Consider the following 22,797-nt stretch of genomic DNA (forward strand, 5'->3'; position numbering starts at 1 on the left):
TAAGATTATTTCATTTAAAATAGATACTTTTTTTCTGCATTTTTGAACAACCATTGCTGTCTGATTGTCTTAGATTTTTTTTTTATTAATTACATTTTTTAATTTAGATTTTTAGATTTAATCTAAAATGGCATATGCTGTGTTCTGAGGTTGAAGGAAAGTATAAAGGGTGTGGAATGACATTAGGGTGAGTAATAACAATTTAAATTATTGTGTGAACTAACATGAAGCCCAAAAGGGTTACTAAAGCCTGCTCTGTTACAGCAATTAGAAGTTAGTAGTTGAGATCTAAACAGTTGGATTACAAAAATCACTTTAAATGTAATATTTTGTTAATATTACATGATTGTTGATAATTTGGTGGCACTGTGGCTCAGTGGTTAGCACTGTGACCTCACAGCAAGAAGGTTTCTGCTTAGAGTCCAGGCTGGGCCCGTTGGCGTTTCTATGTGTAGCTTGCATGCTCTCCCCATGTTTGTAAAGTCCACAGACATGCATATGTGAATTAGATGGACTAAACTGGCAATAGTGAATGTGAGAGTGTATGGGTGTTTCCTAGTACTGGGTTGTGACTGGAAGGGCATCCACTGTGTAAAACACTCACTGGCTACTTTATTGGGTGCACCTTACTAGTACGAGTTGAACTCCTTTTGCCCTCATAACTGCCTTATTGCTTTGTGGCATAGATTCAACAAGGTACTGGAAATATTCCTCAGAGATTTTGGTTTATATTGACATGATAGCATCACGCAGTTTCTGCAGATTCGTCACTGCGCATTGATGATGTGAATCTCTCGTTTCACCACTTCGCAAAGGTGCTCTGGTGGATAGAGGTCTGGTGACTGTGGAGGTCATTTGAGCACAGTAATCTCATTGTCATGTTCAAAAACCAGTCTGAGATGATTCGTGCTTTATGGCAAGGCGTGCTATCCTGCTGAAGGTAGCCATCAGAAGATGGGTACACTGCCTTCAGAGATGCTCTTCTGCATACCTTGTAACAAGTGGTTGAGTTACTGTTGCCTTTCTATCATCTAGAACCATTCTGGCCAATCTCTTCTGACCTCTGGCATCAACAAGGCATTTGCACCCAGAGAACTGTCGCTGGATATTTTTCTCTTTTTCTGACCATTATCTGTAAACCCTACAGATGACCCTAGTTTCTGAAATACTCAGAACAACCCGTTTGGCACCAACAACCATTCCACGTTCAAAGTCACTTAAATCACCTTTCTTCACCATTCTGATGCTCGGTCTGAACTGCAGCAGATCATCTTGACCATGTCTACATGCCTAAATGCACTGAGTTGCTGCCATGTGATTGGCTGATTAGAAACTTTGCATGAACGAGCAGTTGGACAGGTGTACCTAAAAAGTGGCCAGTGATTGTGTGCTGGAATAGTTGGTGGTACATTTCACTGTGGCGACCCCTTATAAATAAAGAATGAAGGCAAAGGAAAATGAATAAATAAATGTTCAAAAATTTAATATACAATAACATTTTAAATGTAAAAAAATCAAACACATTTTTTTTAATTATAAATAATTAACTAAAACATTGAGCAAAAACATAAAACCTGAGGTAAGAGTTCTTAATAAACCACTAAAGTAACTGTTTCCAGCATTAATAATAATGTTTTCAGCATCAAATCAACATATTAGATTGGTTTCTGAAGTATCACTTCACAATTCAGCTTGCTATCACATAAAAAATGGCATTTTAAACTGTAACTGTGTCACAAATGATTGTTTTCTTTTATTTATCGGCCACTCCGTCATGCTGTTGGTGATTTTAATTCATCTTCAACAAAAACAGATTGCTTGTCCCTGAAACCAACGTAGGCTGAAAAACTTGAGGACTTCAAGGACCATTGTCCTACTTTACTTCAGCAAGATGAAAGATAGATCTTTAATAAATGATTGCGCTGAAGATCGCAGCATTACAACGCAGCTGAAAATAATTGCAGCCTTACGGAGAATCGCACAAGGCTAAGTGTGGCATTGCAATCATTGTGTTGTGCGCTTTTGTTCACTTATGAATATATTTTTTTCCTCAGTTGTCTGCTTAGCGCTCACAAGCCCCAGGTATTGATTAAGCGGTTGCTTAGCAACAGGTTGGCCACAGAAGTTGGCCATGAATAGAGGCTCTACTTGTACAGTTAAAAGCTTTTTCTGGGGGTGGAAGGGTAACAGTGTCTTTTTCTCAGTAAGTTATGAATTGAAATGGTTCAGGGTATGAAAAGCTCTCTATTGGCTAATGAATAGCACAAACGCTTCTCTTTGGTATTGGTTCTTTTTCGGTAGCGAAGAGGGCTGTTTGAGGGATGGAGGTCATGCTTCATTGTGTAATCAGGGAGCAGCAAGTTTTTGTGTTTTCTGTCATGAAGGCCAAAACAAAACCTCCGCATGTGGGGATGTGCATGTTGAGTAATTGCTTTATCTGTTTGTCTTAATGAACTTTATGACCTATGGTGTTCATGCCGGACACATCTGTCCTTGGCTCTAAGATCGAAGATGCTCATAACCTTGTGTTCTGCTCAGAAATTCGCTTAAAGCACTTGTTAAATGTCTATTTATATCCAACCTCTCATTTTTTTCTTTGCAGAGAATGGTCCATGTTCTTTTGTTCTCTGTATTAACAAATCTTTAAAATTTACGGTAAAAAAACTGGCAGAATTTTACTTTTTTACACTTTACACTGTTTTACACGTTGTTTAAAAAATAAGAACCTAAGAGTAAACCTTAAAGTAACTACAGTATTTCATTCATTTATAGTGTTATACATTAATGGTTGTGCCCAACTGAGCCTGGTTTCTCTCGGGGTTATTTTTTTTCCCACTTTCCTTGATTGGTAAAGTTTGTTCCTCGCCACTGTCAGCACTGGCTTGCTTGGTTTTGGGACTTGTGGAGCTGCACATCGATGGATTTTTTCTTCAGTGTTTGGACTTTCAGCTGTGAAAATTAAACCACACTGAACTGAACTGTACTAAACTGAACTTCAACTCTGAAAACTGGGAGAAGGTTCTGGATGCAGACCTGGTGCAGTGCAATCTGAGCTGCATCCAATGCTTCTTAAAGCGCTCACCTGACCCCACCCCGACCCTACCCGTCACAATCATGTCACTCAATTGAGTGCGTTGTGTCTGACATTGCATCGCTGATTGATGCAATCTCAGCTTGCATCATAAAGGCTGCATCCAGATACTCTGAAAACTGGACTGACACAGTTTCAATTTACTATTATCGTCTGTCAAGCAGATTTGACATAATCTACATTGTAAAAGTGCTATAAAAATGAATGTTTTAAAGTACTAACATCTACTTGTCATACTTTTGTTACATCCACAAAAACAACTATAAGCATGTGGAGATGAGATAGTCAGGATGAACCAATGCTCATTGCAGACAATTTTCCCTCAAGCAAAACAAACAAATAAAAAGATACAAATATATAGAAAGCATTCAGTGTCATCAATACAACTAAGGCTACAGTTACACTGCATGGTTAAAGTGACTTAATTCTGATTTCTTTCTCCCATTTGGCACAGATCGGATAGGACCCATGTACGCGTAAGCAAGAAAAAATCACATGGATTCCGATTTACTCAAATCAGATTTAGGCCTTGTTCATATGTGGAAATGTATTCAATATGAATCACATGTGTGCCATTGTGTCTGCAGTGTAAGCAGGTAGATTGGATTTTAACATGACAATGCGAGCCGCGCATCATTAAAAACCATAGCGAATGACGTCAACTCTGACGCTTTCATTTCAGAACAGACTTCAGCAGAGTCTAAAACCTTAAAGAGCACATAGTTTATCCATTTTTCATGATTTAATATTAATATTATGGTTCTTCTTAGTTGCCAGTTTAGGTTCAGTTCAAAACACAGTTCAGATTTTTTACTATAATTTGTTATAATTTGTCATTTTGGGGGCGTGTACACAGTTCGCTTTTTAGGGGTGTGTTGCTTCACATGAAGTTTCGGCTTCCCACCCAACGTAACAAGGGGCGGAGCCAAGAGCTCCCCTGCCCTGTGTTTGGCAAAAGACAGGCAGACAGAGAGAAGCAAGATGAGTGAGAGGACCAGCATTCAGCCGTACATGTACGACTCTGACACAGACCAAGCAGAAAGTACAAAATCATTCGTGTCTTTGTACAGTTTTACAGCTAACTGTGTGCTAGTTTAAAGTTTCAAGCTTGTACACTGAGACTAATAACCACGCACACTGAATTAACTTTGACTGAGGCACCATATGCGCCACTCAGAGCCGCGACACAGCACACCAGACATGCACATTCGCATGTTATTTAAAATGAAACCATTCAGATGGAGCTCTGAGGCGCGGCAGAAACATGAATTGTCCTGAATCCTGGCTAGGCGCCACGGACAGCCGCCAACTTGAAGCGCCATTGTGTGTATCCTGATAGAATCCTATGTTTAGAATTCTAAAATGCATGGCGCTGCGCGTCGCCGAGTGGCGCTTCTGGTGTGCAACCTGCTGGCAAGTTTGTTATTTTATTTCCAATGGAGCGACACTCACATGAGGCAAAGGCACTCGCACTTTCCAGCTGCACCTAGTTAAGATCACACTCACAGGGAGCTTCTGTGACCTCGAGAAATGCAAATGGCTGAAGTTTAGGGTTGATGCAATGAAAAGTACACTAGTTTGCAAACCTACCGACAAACAAACTAAGTTACAAACTATAATTTCGATTAGAGCGATCATGTGGTGAAAGCTGATCTTGTGTTATGCCAAATGAGCCTTGCATCTAAAAATAGGGCAATGGTGTTCCTCTAGTGACATCGCTTTGACTCACACGCTGAAAATGGTTGACAAGAAATGACAAACTAAGGATTAGGTGACACGTGCCTGTCAATCAATATTGGTGTGCGGGGGGAATCGCACTCCTACGTCAAGTTGCGGTCAATCTGAAAACCGCTCCAATTGGTCCACCGTCTTTATGTTGTTAAATTGAAAAAAAGGACTGTGTGTTTATATGACCCCAGTATGACGGTCTATACACTATACTTGCACACATGTCTGTCCAAACAGCTTGAAAAGTAGATTTTTCACCAAAGGTGCCCTTTAAATCTCATACACAAGGACTAAAAAAGCTTTTATATCGTCATATAGCACACATATCTGAGTATGTTAACGAGAGAGAGAGAGAGAGAGAGAGAGAGTGTACCTTCCGCCACGTAACCAATATAAATAATATAAAACTGTGGCGTATGTCACATGCATAAATCACAGCATGGACATTACATTAAGCCATAGATTGAAAGAAGATGGCCAAATGAAAACCGTTCTGTCTTAAACTATAGTAAAACAACTTGTCAAAAAGAAAGAAAAAAAATGAAACCCTGCGAACATCTTGAATACGGTAACGGAGAAAAAGGCGCTCTTTAATTATCAGGTGTAAGTCAGCGCCCACTTTTTTTTTTTCCTAGTCATTGTGCCTATGCAGTGTGCTGTGTAAATGCAGTCAATCCGAAACGAGTCACTTTTAAAAGATGATGTAAGCAGGTCAGCAAAAAAAAAAAAAAAAAATCAGATACAGTCACATAATCAGATTTGATTATCAAGATCTGCAGTTTAAAAGCAGCCTAATAAACAGTGTTGGCAGCAGGGCTTAATTTGTGTCGGAATATGCCGGATCCGAAAATCTGATCCGGCTTCTCATTTTACTGATCCTCCTCCTCAACTGCCCTCCTCCCCCATCTGCTGTTCACGTTCACTTTCTTCCGCGACTCCCAAACACATTACATTACACATTGCTTTAAGCGTTCGAAAACATTATCCAAAATCATTATCCTTAACAGTGTGTAGTTAATTGCAGAGCTCCTCTAATAAAAAGAAGGAAGGAAAAAAAACCTGCAAGTTCTGGAAGTGATTGAGCCTTTGCCATAAGAAAAAGTAACACAAAAGTATCATAACAAATTACTTTCGATAAAAAGTAACTAAACTGGTTACTTTTTTGGGGAGTAACTCAATATTGTAGTGCACTACTTTCAAAAGTATCTTTCCCCAACACTGCTAACAAACACCATCATGGTAACAAACAAAAAGTAATGCAATAAACATTATTTGTCAAAATTAGATGCAACAAAAAACAAGAAAGTACATAACCGTTTTGGAAAAATCTAAATATGACCACAGTAGTGTCAACAAAAAAGCATACAGTTGAAGTCAGAATTATTAGCCCCCTTCAATTTTTTTCTTCTTTTTAAAATATTTTCCAAATGATGTTTAACAGAGCAAGGAAATTTTCACAGTATGTCTGATAATATTTTTTCTTTTGGTTAAAGTCATTTGTTTTATTTCGGCTAGAATAAAAGTAGTTATTATTTTTAAAACCATTTTAAGAACAAAATTATTAGCCCCTTTAAGCTATATTTTTTCTCGATAATCTACAAAACAAACCACTGTCATAAAATAACTTGCCTAATTACCCTAACCTGCCTAGTTACCCTAATTAACCTAGTAAAGCCTTTAAATGTCACTTTAAGCTGTATAGAAGTGTCTTGAAACATATCTAGTAAAATATTATTTACTGTCATCATGGCAAAGATAAAATAAATCAGTTATTAGAAATGAGTTCTTAAAACTATTATGTTTAGAAATGTGTTGAAAATCTTTTCTCTCTGTTAAACAGAAATTAAGGAAAAAAGCGATCTAATAATTCAGGGGGGCTAATAATTCTGACTTCAACTGTATAAACTGAAGTGTCTTGCATGGAATTGTGGGAAAGACATTAATTCACTGTATATATTAAGGATACATAATTTTAACCAGGTTAAAATTTTTTATTGTTGCATTTTTTCAGTATTTTACTGTTTAAATCATGTCCATTTTGACAGTGTTGCTGTCATAAAGCAGCAGTGAATGGAACAGGTGCTGTGAAGCATTGTGGAGCTACTGAGACTTTGATAAGCTGTCAGGGTAGAAGGTTTTTTCATATGTATTAAGTCCTTGATGATGGCAGGTTGGAGAGGCAGCTTGACTTGATTGACTTGGGCACTTAAAGCCTGTTGCTATGTGGCTTGAAGTTAGACTGGAAGAGTTGGACACTTATGTGCACGTGTGCTGAAAGATGTTTTTTTGTGCACGCTATAGTGCAGATGTACATCTGTGGCTTGAAATAGAGGTGTCGCGCTCACAAAAGAGTCACGTGACTGGTAATCAAGGCTAGATGTGGGGGGTTGAGAAGGCAATTTATTTCTTGACATGTAAATATTCTGTATGTACGTTCAGATGGCAACATAGTGACATAAACAACATGTTTTTAAAGGTCCAGTGAAGTGCTTTTAAATGGGCATTTTATATTCGTTGTTTGACATCATCTAAACTGAAACATAAAAGCAGGTCGGGACATAGTACTTCTTCTTTTAAAAAACAGCCAATAGTGTTTTGTTTTTTCACACCTCTGACAGGGAGATTGGTTGAGATCCGGGGCCTGTTTCAGTAAGGAGGTTCAAACAACTCGGAGTTTAAACTTGAACTCTGAGTTGATTTACCGAGAGATTAAAAACTCTGAGTTTTCGGTTTCAGAGCAGCTGATCTGAGTTGGGTCAATCAACTTCGAGTAGACCAACTCAGAGTTAAGCGCGCACACCGTGACTTTAAAAAGGCATTATCAATGGAGCGCAGACATTACGAGTGACTATGGCAATATCTTATAAAAGAGATCACCATTTCTTTCTCCAGCTGAACTTGATGTTCTCATGCAAAGTTATAGCAAATATGAGCGTATATATTTGAAAAGAAGCAACCATCAGTGAAGAAAAGACAGTTAGCGTGGGAAAACAGCTACTCAAGTTAATGCCTAATTTCACTTTTTAAGTATTTAAATATTTAAGTATAATAAAATAAGTAATGTAATTTGTGACGTTTATATTTTTTTTTCTAAACTTTTTTTTTTATACATTTATTAGTTTTAAATTATTTAACAGTGCACTCGTGTGTCTGCCTTTTTTATTGATCAAGTGATAGAGGTTAATATAACATTTAGAAGGTAAGCAGTACTAAAAATTATTTTGAGAAAGAATAATAATCCCATTAATCTAGTTACAGTTCATGTCGAAGGGGAAATTAATTTAATTATTTATAAGAAAAGGATAAGCCATTCTGGTACAGTTCTTCTGTGTGTGACTAAAATGTAGGCAATAGCTATGTTTCCATCCAAATATATTACATAAATGTATGTGCAAAACTGGAATATTGCATAAAAGATACGAATAAAATTCCATCCAACGAGTCAAAGAGAAAAAAATCGTCACTTCCTGATTAAACTGGCACCAAATATCAACAGTAAAAACAGAATTTACTGTGGTAGAAGAAGCTGCGCCAATTAATTCTTCATTTAGCTTAATTAATGTACTTGCGCCTCGATGTCAGAAGACAATGCTGAAACACAATGAACACGTGGGGGCGTCTGAAGCCATGAGAAGCGGAGACTCTTGACACGCATCAGACGTTCGGAGGTAATTAATAATATACAATAATACTGAAAAAGTTAAGGCATTTTAGAATGACTAAAACAATATTTAAGACGTGTTACAGTGTGCTCAGCCTGCTGGTTTGTTCATTTACACACATTTTCATTATCATATGATCATGATCTTTTTTTAATGTACATGCTGTAATTTGTTCAGTAAAAGTGTTTCCATCGTAGTTTATGCGCACATTTTCTATCGAATAAAAGTTTATCCTACTCAGTTATGCGCGTTTTTTTATGCATATTTTAAAAAGTTATGTGCATCATGACGTTTCTATCAATCGTTTTTATGCACGTATCCAAAATAAGCATAAAAATAGGTGGGTGGAAACGTAAGGCTAAGGCGAGAAGTACCGGTTCATCTTTAAAAAAGGGGAGGAGACCGACAGAAACTCTGAGTTTAGAGAATAAAACCTGCTTCTGACCAGGTTAGATTCACAGAGTAAGTTACCACAGTAACTGACTCTGAGTTAAAGTTACCTCTCTTTTGGAAACAGGCTTGACTTACCCTGCTTTCTTGAGTTTAACAAACCTGCCATTTTGAAACGGAAAACCCAGAGTTTCTCTCATTTCAGGGTTAAAATACTCTGAGTTTTCAGTTAACCTCCTTTCTGAAACAGGCCCCCAGTGCATCAGATGAAAAACTAATGCAAAGCTTCTTGAAGGGGGCAGGACATGATCGATACTAAAGAGCATTTGATTGGTCTAGAAATTTGATGAAAAACTAAAGTTTTAAATTCACATGACCTTTAATATTAGTAAAAAGTCAATGGCTTAGTTTGAGGTGATGCCAAAAAGATTGGTGATTCATTTAGGCAGAAGGGACTCTGCTGAGTGTTTATATCTTCTAAATGTGAATTCTGTCACTGTTTTGAAGCACACTTATCCTTAAGACAAGGAAGATCTAAAAAACTTTATTTTAAATTCACATGACCTTTAATATTAGTAAAAAGTCAATGGCTTAGCTTGGCCTGAAATAATGGGAAAAGACTAGGACTGGGCGATAATAAAATTCGACATTCAGAACCTATAATCGATCAAATTTTTCCAGGACGATTTTTTCAATTACTTTCCCTATGTGTCACGTGACCCCACTTTGCTAAAAGCTGAGGCTGATTTCTACTTTTGCAGCTACTTTGCAGCCACATCTGATCTTTGTTCAAGTAGGAAGATGGACTCATTCTTGAGCCTTACTTTGTACTACATTAACGATGACTGGAAGCTGCGCCAGAAATGCCTTTAGACGGCATATTAAACTTGTCAGTGAAATATGAGGTTAAAAAATAAAATAAAATAATCGTTTATTAATCATAATCAAGTTAAATTGTTAAATTAATTGAGATTTTATTTTTAGGCCAAATTACCCAGCCCTAAAAGAGACCATTTCCATGTTATTATCAGTTGTTTTGATTTGCCATGAATAGGTGCGGGTTTTGAGTAGAATAAAAATTTTATCCCTTATAACATTTATTCACACACTGTAAACCCCAAAAAGTTAAGGTAACTCAAACCGTTTGAGCAAACTAATTACAACAAACCATTTAAGTTCAAAAACTAATCCTAATGAGTACTGTGACCCCAATTAATTTGAGTAAATGAAGCAGTGTGTGCACAGTAAAACCCAATAAGTTAAGGCAACTCAAACCATTTGAGGAAACCGATTGCAACAAACCATTTCAGTTAAACTAATCTATATGAGTTCTGTGAACTTACTCCATTTAAGTTGAAGTAATGAGGTATTTCATTAACTCATTACCTTCAACACTGAGTTCAAAACTCTTCTCAAATGAGTAGAATTAACTTTGTCAATTTTGCGTTAACTGCACATTTCATGTGATAAAGTTGACTGTTAGGTTTTACAGTGCAGAAAATGACTATGTTAATATAAAATATTTAATGTAAAATTTAACATTTTGGATCAAATGTCATGCATTTAGTGTCACTATTCATGTCCTTGCCCATTTAGGCACGTACTGTACAGACTTTAAATACTATAATAATACCATCACTGTACTGATATTACTGACTGTTATTTAGTTATATTCTTATTTAATAATAATAATAATAATAATAATTATTATTATTTTTAATAATAAGGGCGGCACAATGGCTCAGTTGTTAGAACTGTCGTTTCGCATCAAGAAGGTTACTGGGTGGAGTTCTGGCTGGGTCAGTTGGTATTTCTTTGTGGAGTTTGCATGTTCTTCCCCGTGTTGGTGTGTGTTTCCTCTGGGTGCTCCGGTTTCCCCCACTGTCCAAAGACAATAGGTATAGGTGAATTGAATAAACAAAAATTGTCCGTAGTGTATAAGTGTGTGAATTACCCCTGATAAATAAGGGACTAAACCAAAGGAAAATTAATACATCTTTATTTTGGTGGATTATTTTTTGTTTACTTTTTCCTATTGTGTGAGTTGTGCTTTCAATCAGTCAATCAATCAGTCAGTACATTTTTTATTGATTGATTGAAATGCGTTTTGTATTTGAGAAAATTATTTTTTTCCTGTGAAGTTATGATAATAAATATGTTGTCATTTAAGATTTTTTTTTAAATGAAATTTTAAACAAACATGTCATGTTAGCAGACATCTTATACTCCTTTTTAGACAAAGCAAAACCCCTGTTTTAGCTTCAGAAACACTGATTTTCATTTACAACAATTGAAAACATTTGTAACTTCTTCTGGACAAAATGCTCTAAAAGACAATATTTTTTATTTGAAATTTTAAGGAAATGTTATTTTAATAATTACTGTTAAATGTTATTTGCAAATTACTTTAATAATTATAGTTATAAAATAATTTAACTAAAAAATGATTTACTGAACTGCATAATATAGATCTAATGATCAAGTAAATTCAAAGAATTTTGAATTATATGGTCTCTTAATATACTGCTCAAAAAAATAAAGGGAACACTTGGAGTTAGATTGCATTGTTTAAGTGTTCCTGTTATTTATTTATTTTTTATTTCCCTTGCCCCCAATATTGAAGGTCTGAAAACGTGGGATATTTTGTATGGAACCATTGTAATATTTAGCAAAGTGGTCTTTCATTTTATTACAAAATCTGTTAAATATCAAAAACTCAAGCTTTCTTTCTCCCAGCATTCTTGTCTTGCCTTTTTCTCCATCCAATTCTTGATGAAACTTGCTTTGATTTGTTCCATTCGTGCTTTTCTCTTACAGATGGCCTTGACTATTGCCCATTTCACGTTGTTCTAGCAAGGCGGTTTGCCTCTATTCAAGTTCGCACTTTGAAAAGTACATTAGCAGAGACCGGATTCTTCACTCTCGCTACATTCTCAGAGAAATTGGTCTCTTAAGGGCATATGAGTCCTCGAAGTCACATGTTCGCCTGACCATTAATTTCGATCAAATTGAGAGGCAGCCATTAGTCATGCCTCCTTGGGAGCACATGATGAGAGAATCTTTGGCTTCTTTTTTGTTATGTAGGAGTCTCGTTTGCCTGGCAACAATTGGACGTGAGACTTATCCATGAATATTTTAGCTGTTAATGGCTTTCTACCATTTGAAATAAATGCTTCTGCTTACCAGCACCCCCCCGCAGGTTTCCAGTCTCCTGCTGGCAGCGGTTTAGAAACGTATCAGCCAGTGACGGCGGCTAATAAGCCCTGCCGTGTCTCATCAAATATGAATGACTGATATCTGCAATTAAAAAGGACTCTGTTTTGATGTCCACACGACAAGAGATTGAAGGTGCTTCTTTATTCCTCCCCATGTCAGAAATGAATCATTTTAGTGGGAGATTGCATGACAGATTTGATGGAAACAGATGGATACTAGTGTGTGGAGATGTCGGCTAATCCAAAGTGAGTCTAACCATATGTCTGCCTTTGCCTTTCTATGAAACAGCCGATTTAGACTGTAACTGAATTTAGCTGCTTGTCAAGAAGAGCTGTTTTTCAGAATTAGTCAGCGCACTGAATGTTTTGTTTGCTTGCAGAATTCACAGGGTGATGGATCTATTTTGAACTGATATTTTTTCCCACGGAGTTCTTGGCTCTGACTAACAGCAACTTGTAGGACTTTTCATCAATTTTCTTTGATTGACAGGTTTTGGAGCTTGTCTTCTTCTGAAGTGAATCAGATTGTTTTTGAATCAGCACGCACACGCATGCTAAAATATCTGCGTTGGATGTATGTATGCCATGTGCTCTAAAAAAAAACACGATCAAACCCATTTAAATTTGGATCAATGCTGGAGGAAATTTAATTTTTAGGTCACATTTTGCTGCATAATATTGCAAACATTCAATTTAGGACACAGTATCGCTCTTACAAGCAGACCTCACTGCACATAATAAAAAAATTAATAAATAAATAAATGTAGCTCTATTTATACAGCCCACTGTCATTTCTCAGCATACACTCCACAGTTCACAGACAGTGTAGATCGTCAACAGTGTTACAAATAACTTACAATGCAGCTTTATTGTGCGAGAACATTCACAGACTCAAAAGATTACAACCTGTTGTTCACTACATGTGTTCACATTACCAGAAATCACAAAACTTGCTCACAAATGTAAAGACCATCACACTCAGCCTTTAGATTTCACAGTTCTCTGCAATCATATCAAGTACAAACCGTGGATCTTCCTGTAAAGACAATTGTAAACAGATGACGACTACATACACAAACCAAACAAAGCCCCACAGTACAGTACAGTCTCTCTCCTTTCTCTCTTTGTCCGTTGGAGTGTGTCACGTAGAAGCAGGTTAGCAGAGTAATCCATAACAGGTTTTCGGTAGAGGACGCTGGTGTTGGTTGACGCGAGATGGTTTTCAGCGGGTCATGTGTTTAGTGGTGACAGTTCCTCTAGTGGGGTCACTTGACAAAATGCAGAGCCTCGCACTGGACCACTGATCCTCGACTGCTGTCCAGGCTGGTGATCAGACGAAAGCCTCCCTTGAGAGCCAGCATCACCGTCTCCAGCTTCAGACACTCTAGTGTACACAAAAACGTGCTGTCCTGCTTCAGCACAAGCCGAGAGCCCTGCTCCGACTTGATGAAATGTCGAAACTGGATGATGTTGGATGACACTTCGAACTCCTCTGGAAAGCCGTCCAGGCGACTCTTGGAGATCTGTACCAGCCGGTTCTTGACCTTCTCGATGAAGGTGTTGTCGCTGCAGTAGACTCTCAGACCCTGTGAGCGCTCGTGGCTGTCCGTCACCTCCAGGAAGGCAGGTTCACGCTGTGTGGCCTGCTGCTGCTCCCAATCCTGCAGGGCTTGGGCTAGTTCGCTCAAGCGGTAGAAGTTGGCTTCTCTGCGGAGAAGTTCGGTTTCCTTGAAGTCTTCGGGCAGCACTAACTCGCCCAAGCGCAAGAAGTTTAATATGTGACGGAAGATAGGGCCGTCCCGGTCAATGAAGGTGTTACCCATGGAGTCCACATGCAGCACTGGCTTTTTCCCAGTCACCATTTCTTCCAGCAGGGAGCCGGGGTGTTTGGCAAGGGTGTGCCTCTGGGCTGCGTACAGGTACCCCCCCACGTTGATGGTGATGGTGCCAGAGGAGGGTTTCTTAAAGCTCTTGCTGGGCTGCAGCAGGTCCGGATTGATCTGTCTCAGTTCGCTCTCCATCCTTCTGAGGTTCCATTCCATTCCGTTCCTCACACCCAGCCTGGCGGAGTGTGTGGGGAGCGTGCGCGTGAGCGGACGCCTGGACAAATAGGAGCGCAGCTGAGCGGCGCTGGCATGGAGCGCAGGAGCAGTGTGCGCTGCCAACGCTGTCTGAGCCTTTCACAGCCACGCAAACACATATATGTGTGTGCGCGCATACACTCGCGCGGTGGGAGGAGGGGTGTTAAGGGTGGGCTCTACTGCGTCAGTGCTGTGGGCTCGGAAAGAGCGAGAGCTTTGCTCACTGCCCTCCGCACTAAAGGCTGAATTTAATCACCTTTCCACTTCAGCTCCTCTCTGGCTCTGGCTCGGCAATTAGCGTCGCTGCCCTGTGATGAAAGGAGTCCTCGGTTGGGTGGCGGCACGTGAACTCACCGAGAGGGCCAAATCACAGGGATCCCACATAATGAACTGCCTCCAATGAAAGTGCGAGAGGAGCGAGATGTTAATGCTTTCACGTCTATCGTGTTAAGTCGTTGCTGTGTGATGTGCCGACAACTGGCAGCTTTATCGTCAAACGAGAGACGTATCCAGTACAGTGTAGGTGTAGTTATGTAAATGATTTGTTTGTCTTCATATCAAAAGAGATGAATGCATTGAAGGTTTCTCTCTTTCTTTCAGAGGCTGGGTTTTTGCTTTAAGGTAATCGCCATGACCCAGTTATCGGTGGAGCCTTTGATAAGAAAGCCTGTGTCTTGACTGGAAGCCATGGGGGCTGAACCCGTAATTGGCCCCAAGCTGTCTTTAAGGGTGTTGTACATCTAACAAAGGAGTGCAGGGCTGTGTCAATGTATAAACCACCCAGGGATGAGAACCCAAAATCAATATCCTTATATTTAATCCCGTCTTAACATGAGTTTTCAGTAGCAAAGATCCCAAGCTCTCGTCTGTCTGAGAGAAGACATGCCCTTAAACTGCAGCAGCATCAGTGTGACTTTTTTTTTTTTTTTGATGTCCCCGACTAATGACAGCCTGTCAATCATTACAGAATGACGACACCGCTATTGTAGCCCAAGGATAGGAAGATGGACTTTTCTGAGACGAAATTTGTGCCATGTACGTCATTAGCATCTGAGACAGGGTGGAGGCTAAATCATTATCCGAGTGCTGGTGTCAGTTTGAGCTTTACATATTTATTAGATATCTTAAATTGGATTTTAACAAAGGCTTGTCATGTATTTCAAAATGTAACATCATTTACATTTTACACAAAATTCGCCGCCTTTTTTTTGATGAACCTCCATTGAAAAGCTGGCATTTTGGTTTATTAAATCACTTTTACCTGCTATGCCAATTGTTTTGGTCAAATTGTTACAGCTAACAATGTTTTAAGAAAGAAAACTGTTAAATTACCGAAGCAAATTACTTCATTACCTTGTTTTTTACAATATATTGCAACACTAAAAGTCGTTAGAGCAGAGATCAAGGTCCACAATGGAGTCTAAAGTGTAAAAAAGATATGTTGTTTATTTAAGCTCTCACAACCTTTTATCCAGGTATATTGATTATTTTAAGTTGAACAAATATCACCATACTTACCACATTAATTGCATTTACTGTATTAACAGTTTTAAACATAGTTTTTGCAAAAGGTGTTTGAATATGTATACATAAAGTGTTGTCTGAATAAATATGCACTAATTTACATATAGTTCCAGAACAGAAACATGAATATTTGATGAAGTCAAGTTTAAATATTGTTAAATGCTTTTGACATGTTTAAATGTTGTTGACATTGAAAGTTTTACTTTTGTCAGCTCCATAAATCAGAAAATACTGTCAACAGCCAAGCTACTGCCAAAAAGCACCATGTTTTTACAAGATATCTTTATAAAAATCTTCAAAAATAGATATGCATTGCCATTAACACTTTTAGGATCAAACAGAATGTGATAAAATGTACATTTATAACTATATTTTGGATGCTTTTACCAACAATTCTGAAAGAAGCCATAAAACAACAATGTCTTTCTCTAATGTCTCACCTTAAAAAATGGAGCATCATTCATATTTAGTTTTAGCCATGTTATGATGTCACAAATAGCACATCCATGCAACCCCTGGCATCACTGGCACACATTCTGCTTCGCTTTTTTAAACTATGCCACCCATGCACATAGCCATCTGATTACAGATGCAGTGACAGTTCATTATGGTCATATATGACTGATTATAGTTGTTATAGACGATGGCTTGGTCATGGTTTAATCATCATGTGATTACTGGGTTTATTCATCTGCATTTGAATTGCAAACCGGGTTTAACTATGCCAGAGAAATAGTGGGTGGCTGACCTGCTTTTTCTCATCTATCTTTTTGTTTTAATTAGTGCACTTGTTTGTTTCAATTTGAAGAGGACCAAATTGATTTCAATTCATTGGTGGCTGATTGGTACAAGCAAGAGCACTTGGATAAGAGATATTCTAGTTAATTTGTGCAGAAGAACATGACGTCTTAAGAAGCACATGAACAAAGTGTAGAATATGTTGTTTTTGGTGGCTAGATTAATAATTAAATATGCATATTTATCAAACCACACTGGGCAAAAGGATGTTTGGATACTTCAATCATCATTACAGTACAAAATAGGAAAAAGAGTGGTATTTTGAAGGATAGTTAAAACTAAAGTAAAATAAAAGGGGTATATGATTGTAAATTGAACATTTGTTCCCACAATTTATTCAGTGATGGCTTTGATTTGACAGTTTGTTAAAATCATGACACCCCGGTACAAACTCTTTTTTTTCTTTTTTTAGTTAAATCATGATTGTTAGTATGACCAATATTTAATCACTTCAGTAAAGTTTGGTATATCTTATTATTAATATTTTAGATAAATATAGTAATTTGTGTGCTTAACAAATATTTACAATACTGTATGTTCATTTACTAAATGCCCCAAAAAACATGACACATTTGTGTTTAAATCAATAGCACAACTTAATGATGTGAATAAAGTGCAACTATTTTTAAATAGCTTTTATTTCCATAATTCAAATACAGCGGCAACATTGCATATATCATTTTGAATAAAAGTATTTAGAAATTGTGTGAATTAATTTTTAATGAGGCAAAGAAAATACAAATTAATCTGTCAGAAAATAGCAGTTAGTACATTGAACAATAAAATAAAGACAATTTTTGGTTAAATTACTGAACTACTGGTACCAGAAACAGGCCCAAGAAACTATCAATGCAGGAAGAACAACCTTCATTCCACATTTTCTGTACGGTATGGTACAGGTCGGTATGAATCACCTTTTAATAGGTTTGCAAAGGGTACCCAAAAAGAGGTACAGTACAGTTTGCTTTTAGGTACCTTCTCACAGTCGAAACGGCCATAAAAGCGTACCGAGCTGAACCATACCGTATACTGTACTGTACCACTCAGTGGAAACAGGCCATTACTCGGTTGTTTAGAGTTGTTGTCTTGTTGAAATAGCAATTTTAGGAGCATTTTCTATTCAATGTGGATCAACATAGTCTCTTCTACTGTTCTGAAAAATTTAAACTGATATTTGGAAAATGATAAATAGGTCTAAACTCCACAATAAGACAAGCATCCCCATCTAATGATTTTTGAATCATCATGCTTCAGTTTTTACAGTGAAATGAGACTTGTGTTTTAACTTTTTAACTTTCCATTTTAACTTTCATCATTACATATTTTTCTTTGAGTCATTGTTTTCCTTGGCAAATTTTAACAGACTCTGCACATGCTTTTTTTTTTTTTTTCAACAATGGTGCATTATGGGGTCTTCTTGGTGACAGCTGTGCTTCCATCAAAACTCTTCTGACTAGATCTTCTTTGATCTTTCTGGAGGCGATGATTGACTGGATCTTTGCCATTCATTCTATTCTGTAATGCATTTTAACTGTAGTTGCTTGTTTTATTCTGATTGTTTCAGGTTTTTAATGCCATTTAAAGCATTTAAGCATTTCAAATGAAGCTTAAATTAGTTAGTGACATATTCTTGACATATTCATGTTCAATGATCAACTGAAAGGCTCATCTATTTGTTCTTCATCGGCTGTCTGAGGGTTACAGTCACTTTAGGATGGCTCATTAAATAGAATTAAATTAAATTAAATAGAGATTCCACCAAAAGCCAGATAAGCACCAATAACTGACAACTTGGAAATTGTTTTCTAAATTTAAAGCATTTGATTATTTAAAATGAGGCTTATGAGTTTGTGACATTATAAAAAAAAAAAAAAAACATATTCTAAACCAGTGTTTCTCAACCATGTTCCTGGAGGACCACCAACTATGCATGTTTTGTTATTTGTTGTTTGATCAACTGAAAGGCTCATCCAATTGTTCTTCATCTGCTGTCGAAGGGTTTCAGTCACTTTAGGATGGCTCACCACTTTGAAAAGTCTCTGAAAACAGAGATTAAATCGAGATTACCACCAAATGTCAAATAAACACTATTAGCTGTGAGGAATCAGAGTGTTTTTGAAATTTGATGAGTGCTTTTTTTACATTTCTCATTTAAGTCTTTTCACATACTGTGTTTCGCATTACACTTAATGAAATATGCTTAGGATCACTTCGAAAAGGACTAAGCTTGAATAAGTCATGAAGATCTTATAATAAATTGTAAAAAAAAAAAAAAAAGTTGAAACGGCACCAAGATTTTTATTTTTTATTTTTTTGCACTCACAAACAAAAATCCTCTGCAAGGAAATCTGTTTCCAGAACCTGTATTGAAATGAAATGGGCAATATCACAACTATGATGAGAAAAAACAAGGTACACTTGAGCATTTTTATGGTAGCATCGTGTGACTTTGTTCCATTTCATTTTGAAGTTTTGGTTTGAAACCAAGGAATAGATACCAGCATTCACATTTCAAATGAATTGCACTAGTGGAGCAATTTTATTAGAATTGGTTTTTATCAAACCAAACTTGACAAGTCTCAACAATTCCAGAATTGAATACTAAATACTATATTTTAAAATGCTGGGTTGTTGTAGTCCAATGTTATGTCAAATATGGACAAACCCCACACTTGGGTTAAAAAGTGTCATTTAAATTGAATTGATAAAATTAAACCAATGTTAGTTTATGACAATCCAGTGGTTCATCATCATTCATTTTAACCAGTGAAGTACTCTGTCTGTTGCTTTTCAACTGAACCATCGTTCAACATGCCTTCGATGTTTATACATCTTCTCTGTTTGTTTGTTTTTCTACCGCAGTCTTAACAGCTGAATTTCCATAAGTATGAATTTTGCTTTTATGTTGTTGTCATGGAAACATTCTGATTCAAAATAAGGAGCCAGACACATACAGTATGGCTGTTGCAAGTGGGCACATATGACAACATATTGACCTTTGCCTTTAAGAACACTGACATCACATAATCTCTTGGACGAACTAAACACTCACTTTTGAATGATATTCACCCTAACATTGACCTTGAGACCTGCTAATATAAATAATTTTATTTATCCAATACAATGAAATTCATGCAACTTGAGTTTAGATATGTTTGTACTATTGTGCATTTGTTTGCATGCTGTTTTCAGACACTAAACTATCAAGTGCACAGTATTTCAAGGCACATGTGGAAATGGAGCCAGCAGAGGTAGAGCGAGGAGAAATTGTGCCACAGACGCCTCTGAGGCATGCGATTATTATTATTTTACTAGCAGATCTCGTCCCAAAAATATCTCCCCCATCTCCCTGAGAGTCCTTTAAAACGATTACAACTGTTATTGTGCTTTGGCCAGTCTTCTCAGTGTTCTGGTGCTTCACAAATCTCTGTGTCGAAGCCGATACTCCATTAGAATGTCGTTCTTAATATAAAAAACTTTAATTGAAAAGCATACATCAAAGGTCCCATGTAATGAAAATGTAATTATAGCTAGGCGTAGCTGAACAATAAAAGTTCAGTAAAGGATAATGACATACTGTGAGCCTCAATCACATTTTTTTCCATTTTTATTTTTTATTTTTTTAGCCAGCCGTATATTCACAGCCGCCACAATGCAAAATGCAGGATATACGGATTAGAAATGTATTTATTTTCACTACTGAGGCAACGAACACATGCACACTGTTGAATACAAGTGTTTAATGCACATCAATTTTCCGGACTGAAAGAATGCTAATAAAACTCATCTTTTTATGCAGAGGTAGATATTAATTCCTACCTGTGTTTCCATATACATTAAAGCTTTGAAATACAACTGCAAACACATTGCTGTCTGTTCCATTTAGCGAGTATAAATATAAATTAACCTATATTTCATCCTCAACACAAACCCGGAGCAAACCAGGTTGCTTATATTAGATATTACATTCACTCCATGCATCTAGCCAACAGGTTTACTCTCACGTCAGTTAAAAAAGATTTAACTCAGTTTGATAAAATAATATTTTGACAAATGAGATATGAGATATATATATATATATATATATATATATATAAGAAAGATTCCTAAAATTAAATTGCCAGTGTCAGAACAGAGCACAATAATATTCATGACCCTTCCAAATATGGTCAAACTCAAGATTCTTAGGGATATTTTATAAAGGTACTAAACAAGTATATAAACTCGTTTCTGGAGAATATTTAAACATACCAAAGCCACATACAAACTACATAGATATCACAGAACATTATTTATTTAATGCAGAATATGGCACCTTTAACTGCACTTTGACTGTATGCAGTGTTGAATGTTGGGCAGTAGCGTTGCTACAAGTAGTGGCTACTAGCTTAAGTACATTTCTCAGTAGCATGGCGGTATTGTCACTACTTTCAAAATTAAAAGCTTTTCAGTAGTGACGCTATTTTAAGTACAGTAGCGTCCACACAAGCTACATTTACCGATCATGGATTCATGGAGCTGTGAGGCCGATGTCTAGTGTGAATGACGATTTCTTCTTCTTCACATTTCTTCACAACAAATGTTATGGTGTGTTACTGCCACATTTCCCCCGGTCAAAACAAGAAACTTGCTTGATGGAAAGATAACTGAGAGAAAGAAGTTATTTCTGAAGCAGGATTCACTCGTGACCATCGAGAAGTACATGTTAAGATGCAAGGATTCGGATGCTGTGCTTTTGTTAAAGCTGATTTGATCTTTAAATGTCTATTGTTACTTGAGTTATACAAAAGCACTATACAAATAAACTTGAATTGATTAGTTACTAATGCTGACCCCCTAGTTTTTCGCAATTCTGCGATCGCTGAATCCAACACAAAATCAACAAAGTCGCTAATTTTTGTGATCCAGCAAAATTTTTATTTAAACACAAAATAATCACAAAAAAGTGTAAATACTAGGGATTTTTAACACGGTTTTTGGTTCGGTTCAGTTCTCATGGCTTGACACATGTTTTTTAAAATGTTTTTATTCTATAGGCAATAGGAACGGTAAAAGGTTAAGGAGAAAAAAATAAAAGCGATTTATTGCAATACTTATTTTGTTTTACTTAAAAGCCAAGAAAAGTACACTAGTTCATAGTGTATTGTATAAAAAAATTAACACTGAAATCTCACAACTGCTGTCAGTCCATGTACAAACTGGCGAACACAAATTCCTACATTTTGAAAATAAACATACATTATTACCTTTATTACCTTTTCTGCTATTCTGCCTTTAGACAGTGATATTGCTGGGTGATGGCGCTGCAGATGTGCAGTCATGGAAAACAACGCTTGCACACAGTAATCTTTTGTTCACCGTTTTTTTCTTTTATTGGCATTTTCCAGCAAATTCGAAATGTCCTCGCACTGCAAATTTGAAAGACAACGTTGCTTCTTCGTACTGTTGCCTCACTTCGCCGGTGCTTCCTTGTACTGTTGCTTCAGCCTTACTTCACCGCCGCTTGCCATGTTAAAGTGTGGAATGATGGTTAAGCGCCCCTTATCTTTAGAGCATAGTGATGGGATGGATTGGATGGCATTATACTTACCGGCAAATCAGAAATGTCCTCGCACCGCAGATTTGAAGACGGTGTCGCTTCCTTGTACTGTTGCCTCACTTCGCCGGCGCTTCCTTGTACGGTTGCCTCAGCCTCACTTCACCGCCACTTGCCATGTTAAAGTGTGGAATGATGGTTAAGCGCCCCCTATCTTTAGAGCATAGTGATTAGATATTTACTCGCAGGGAGGAGTTTCCTCATCTCAGCTCATAAATTATTTAAACGCAAAACCGAGAAAACCGCAATTCACAAGCGCGTATTGAACCATGGATGTCGTACCAAACGGTTTAATATTATGTTAAGAACCATGACATCCCTAGTAAATACTCTCATTAATGATCAAATTCCAAACCATATAATCAAATTATGGCGACGCAGTGGTGCAGTGGGCAGCACGTTTGCCTCACAGCAAGAAGGTCGCTGGTTCGATCCTCGGCTCAGTTGGCGTTTCTGTGTGGAGTTTGCATGTTCTTCCTGCGTTCGCGTGGGTTTCCTCCGGGTGCTCCGGTTTCCCCCACAGTCCAAAGACATGCGGTACAGGGGAATTGGGTAGGCTAAATTGTCCGTAGTGTATGAGTGTGTGTGTATGTGTGGATGTTTCCCAGAGATGGGTTGCGGCTGGAAGGGCATCCGCTGCATAAAAACTTGATGGATAAGTTGGCGGTTCATTCCGCTGTGGCAACTCCAGATTAATAAAGGGACTAAGACG

The 22,797-nt window shown here is 37.4% G+C and overlaps 2 protein-coding genes across 2 annotated transcripts in view; one reads left to right on the top strand and one right to left on the bottom strand.

Moving 5' to 3' along the window:
* The window catches only part of gtf2f2b (general transcription factor IIF, polypeptide 2b), a 56,840-nt gene that overhangs the window by 13,862 nt on the left and 20,181 nt on the right, over positions 1–22,797 (top strand).
* Positions 12,704–14,264, bottom strand: kctd4 (potassium channel tetramerization domain containing 4). Its single transcript, NM_001002224.2, is given in 1 exon segment — positions 12,704–14,264. A coding segment is annotated over 1 exon segment (777 nt). The 5' UTR covers positions 14,129–14,264; the 3' UTR covers positions 12,704–13,351.

Source organism: Danio rerio, chromosome 9, assembly GCF_052040795.2.
Source record: "Danio rerio strain M-AB ecotype USA chromosome 9, GRCz13ab, whole genome shotgun sequence".
Taxonomy (NCBI): domain Eukaryota; kingdom Metazoa; phylum Chordata; class Actinopteri; order Cypriniformes; family Danionidae; genus Danio; species Danio rerio.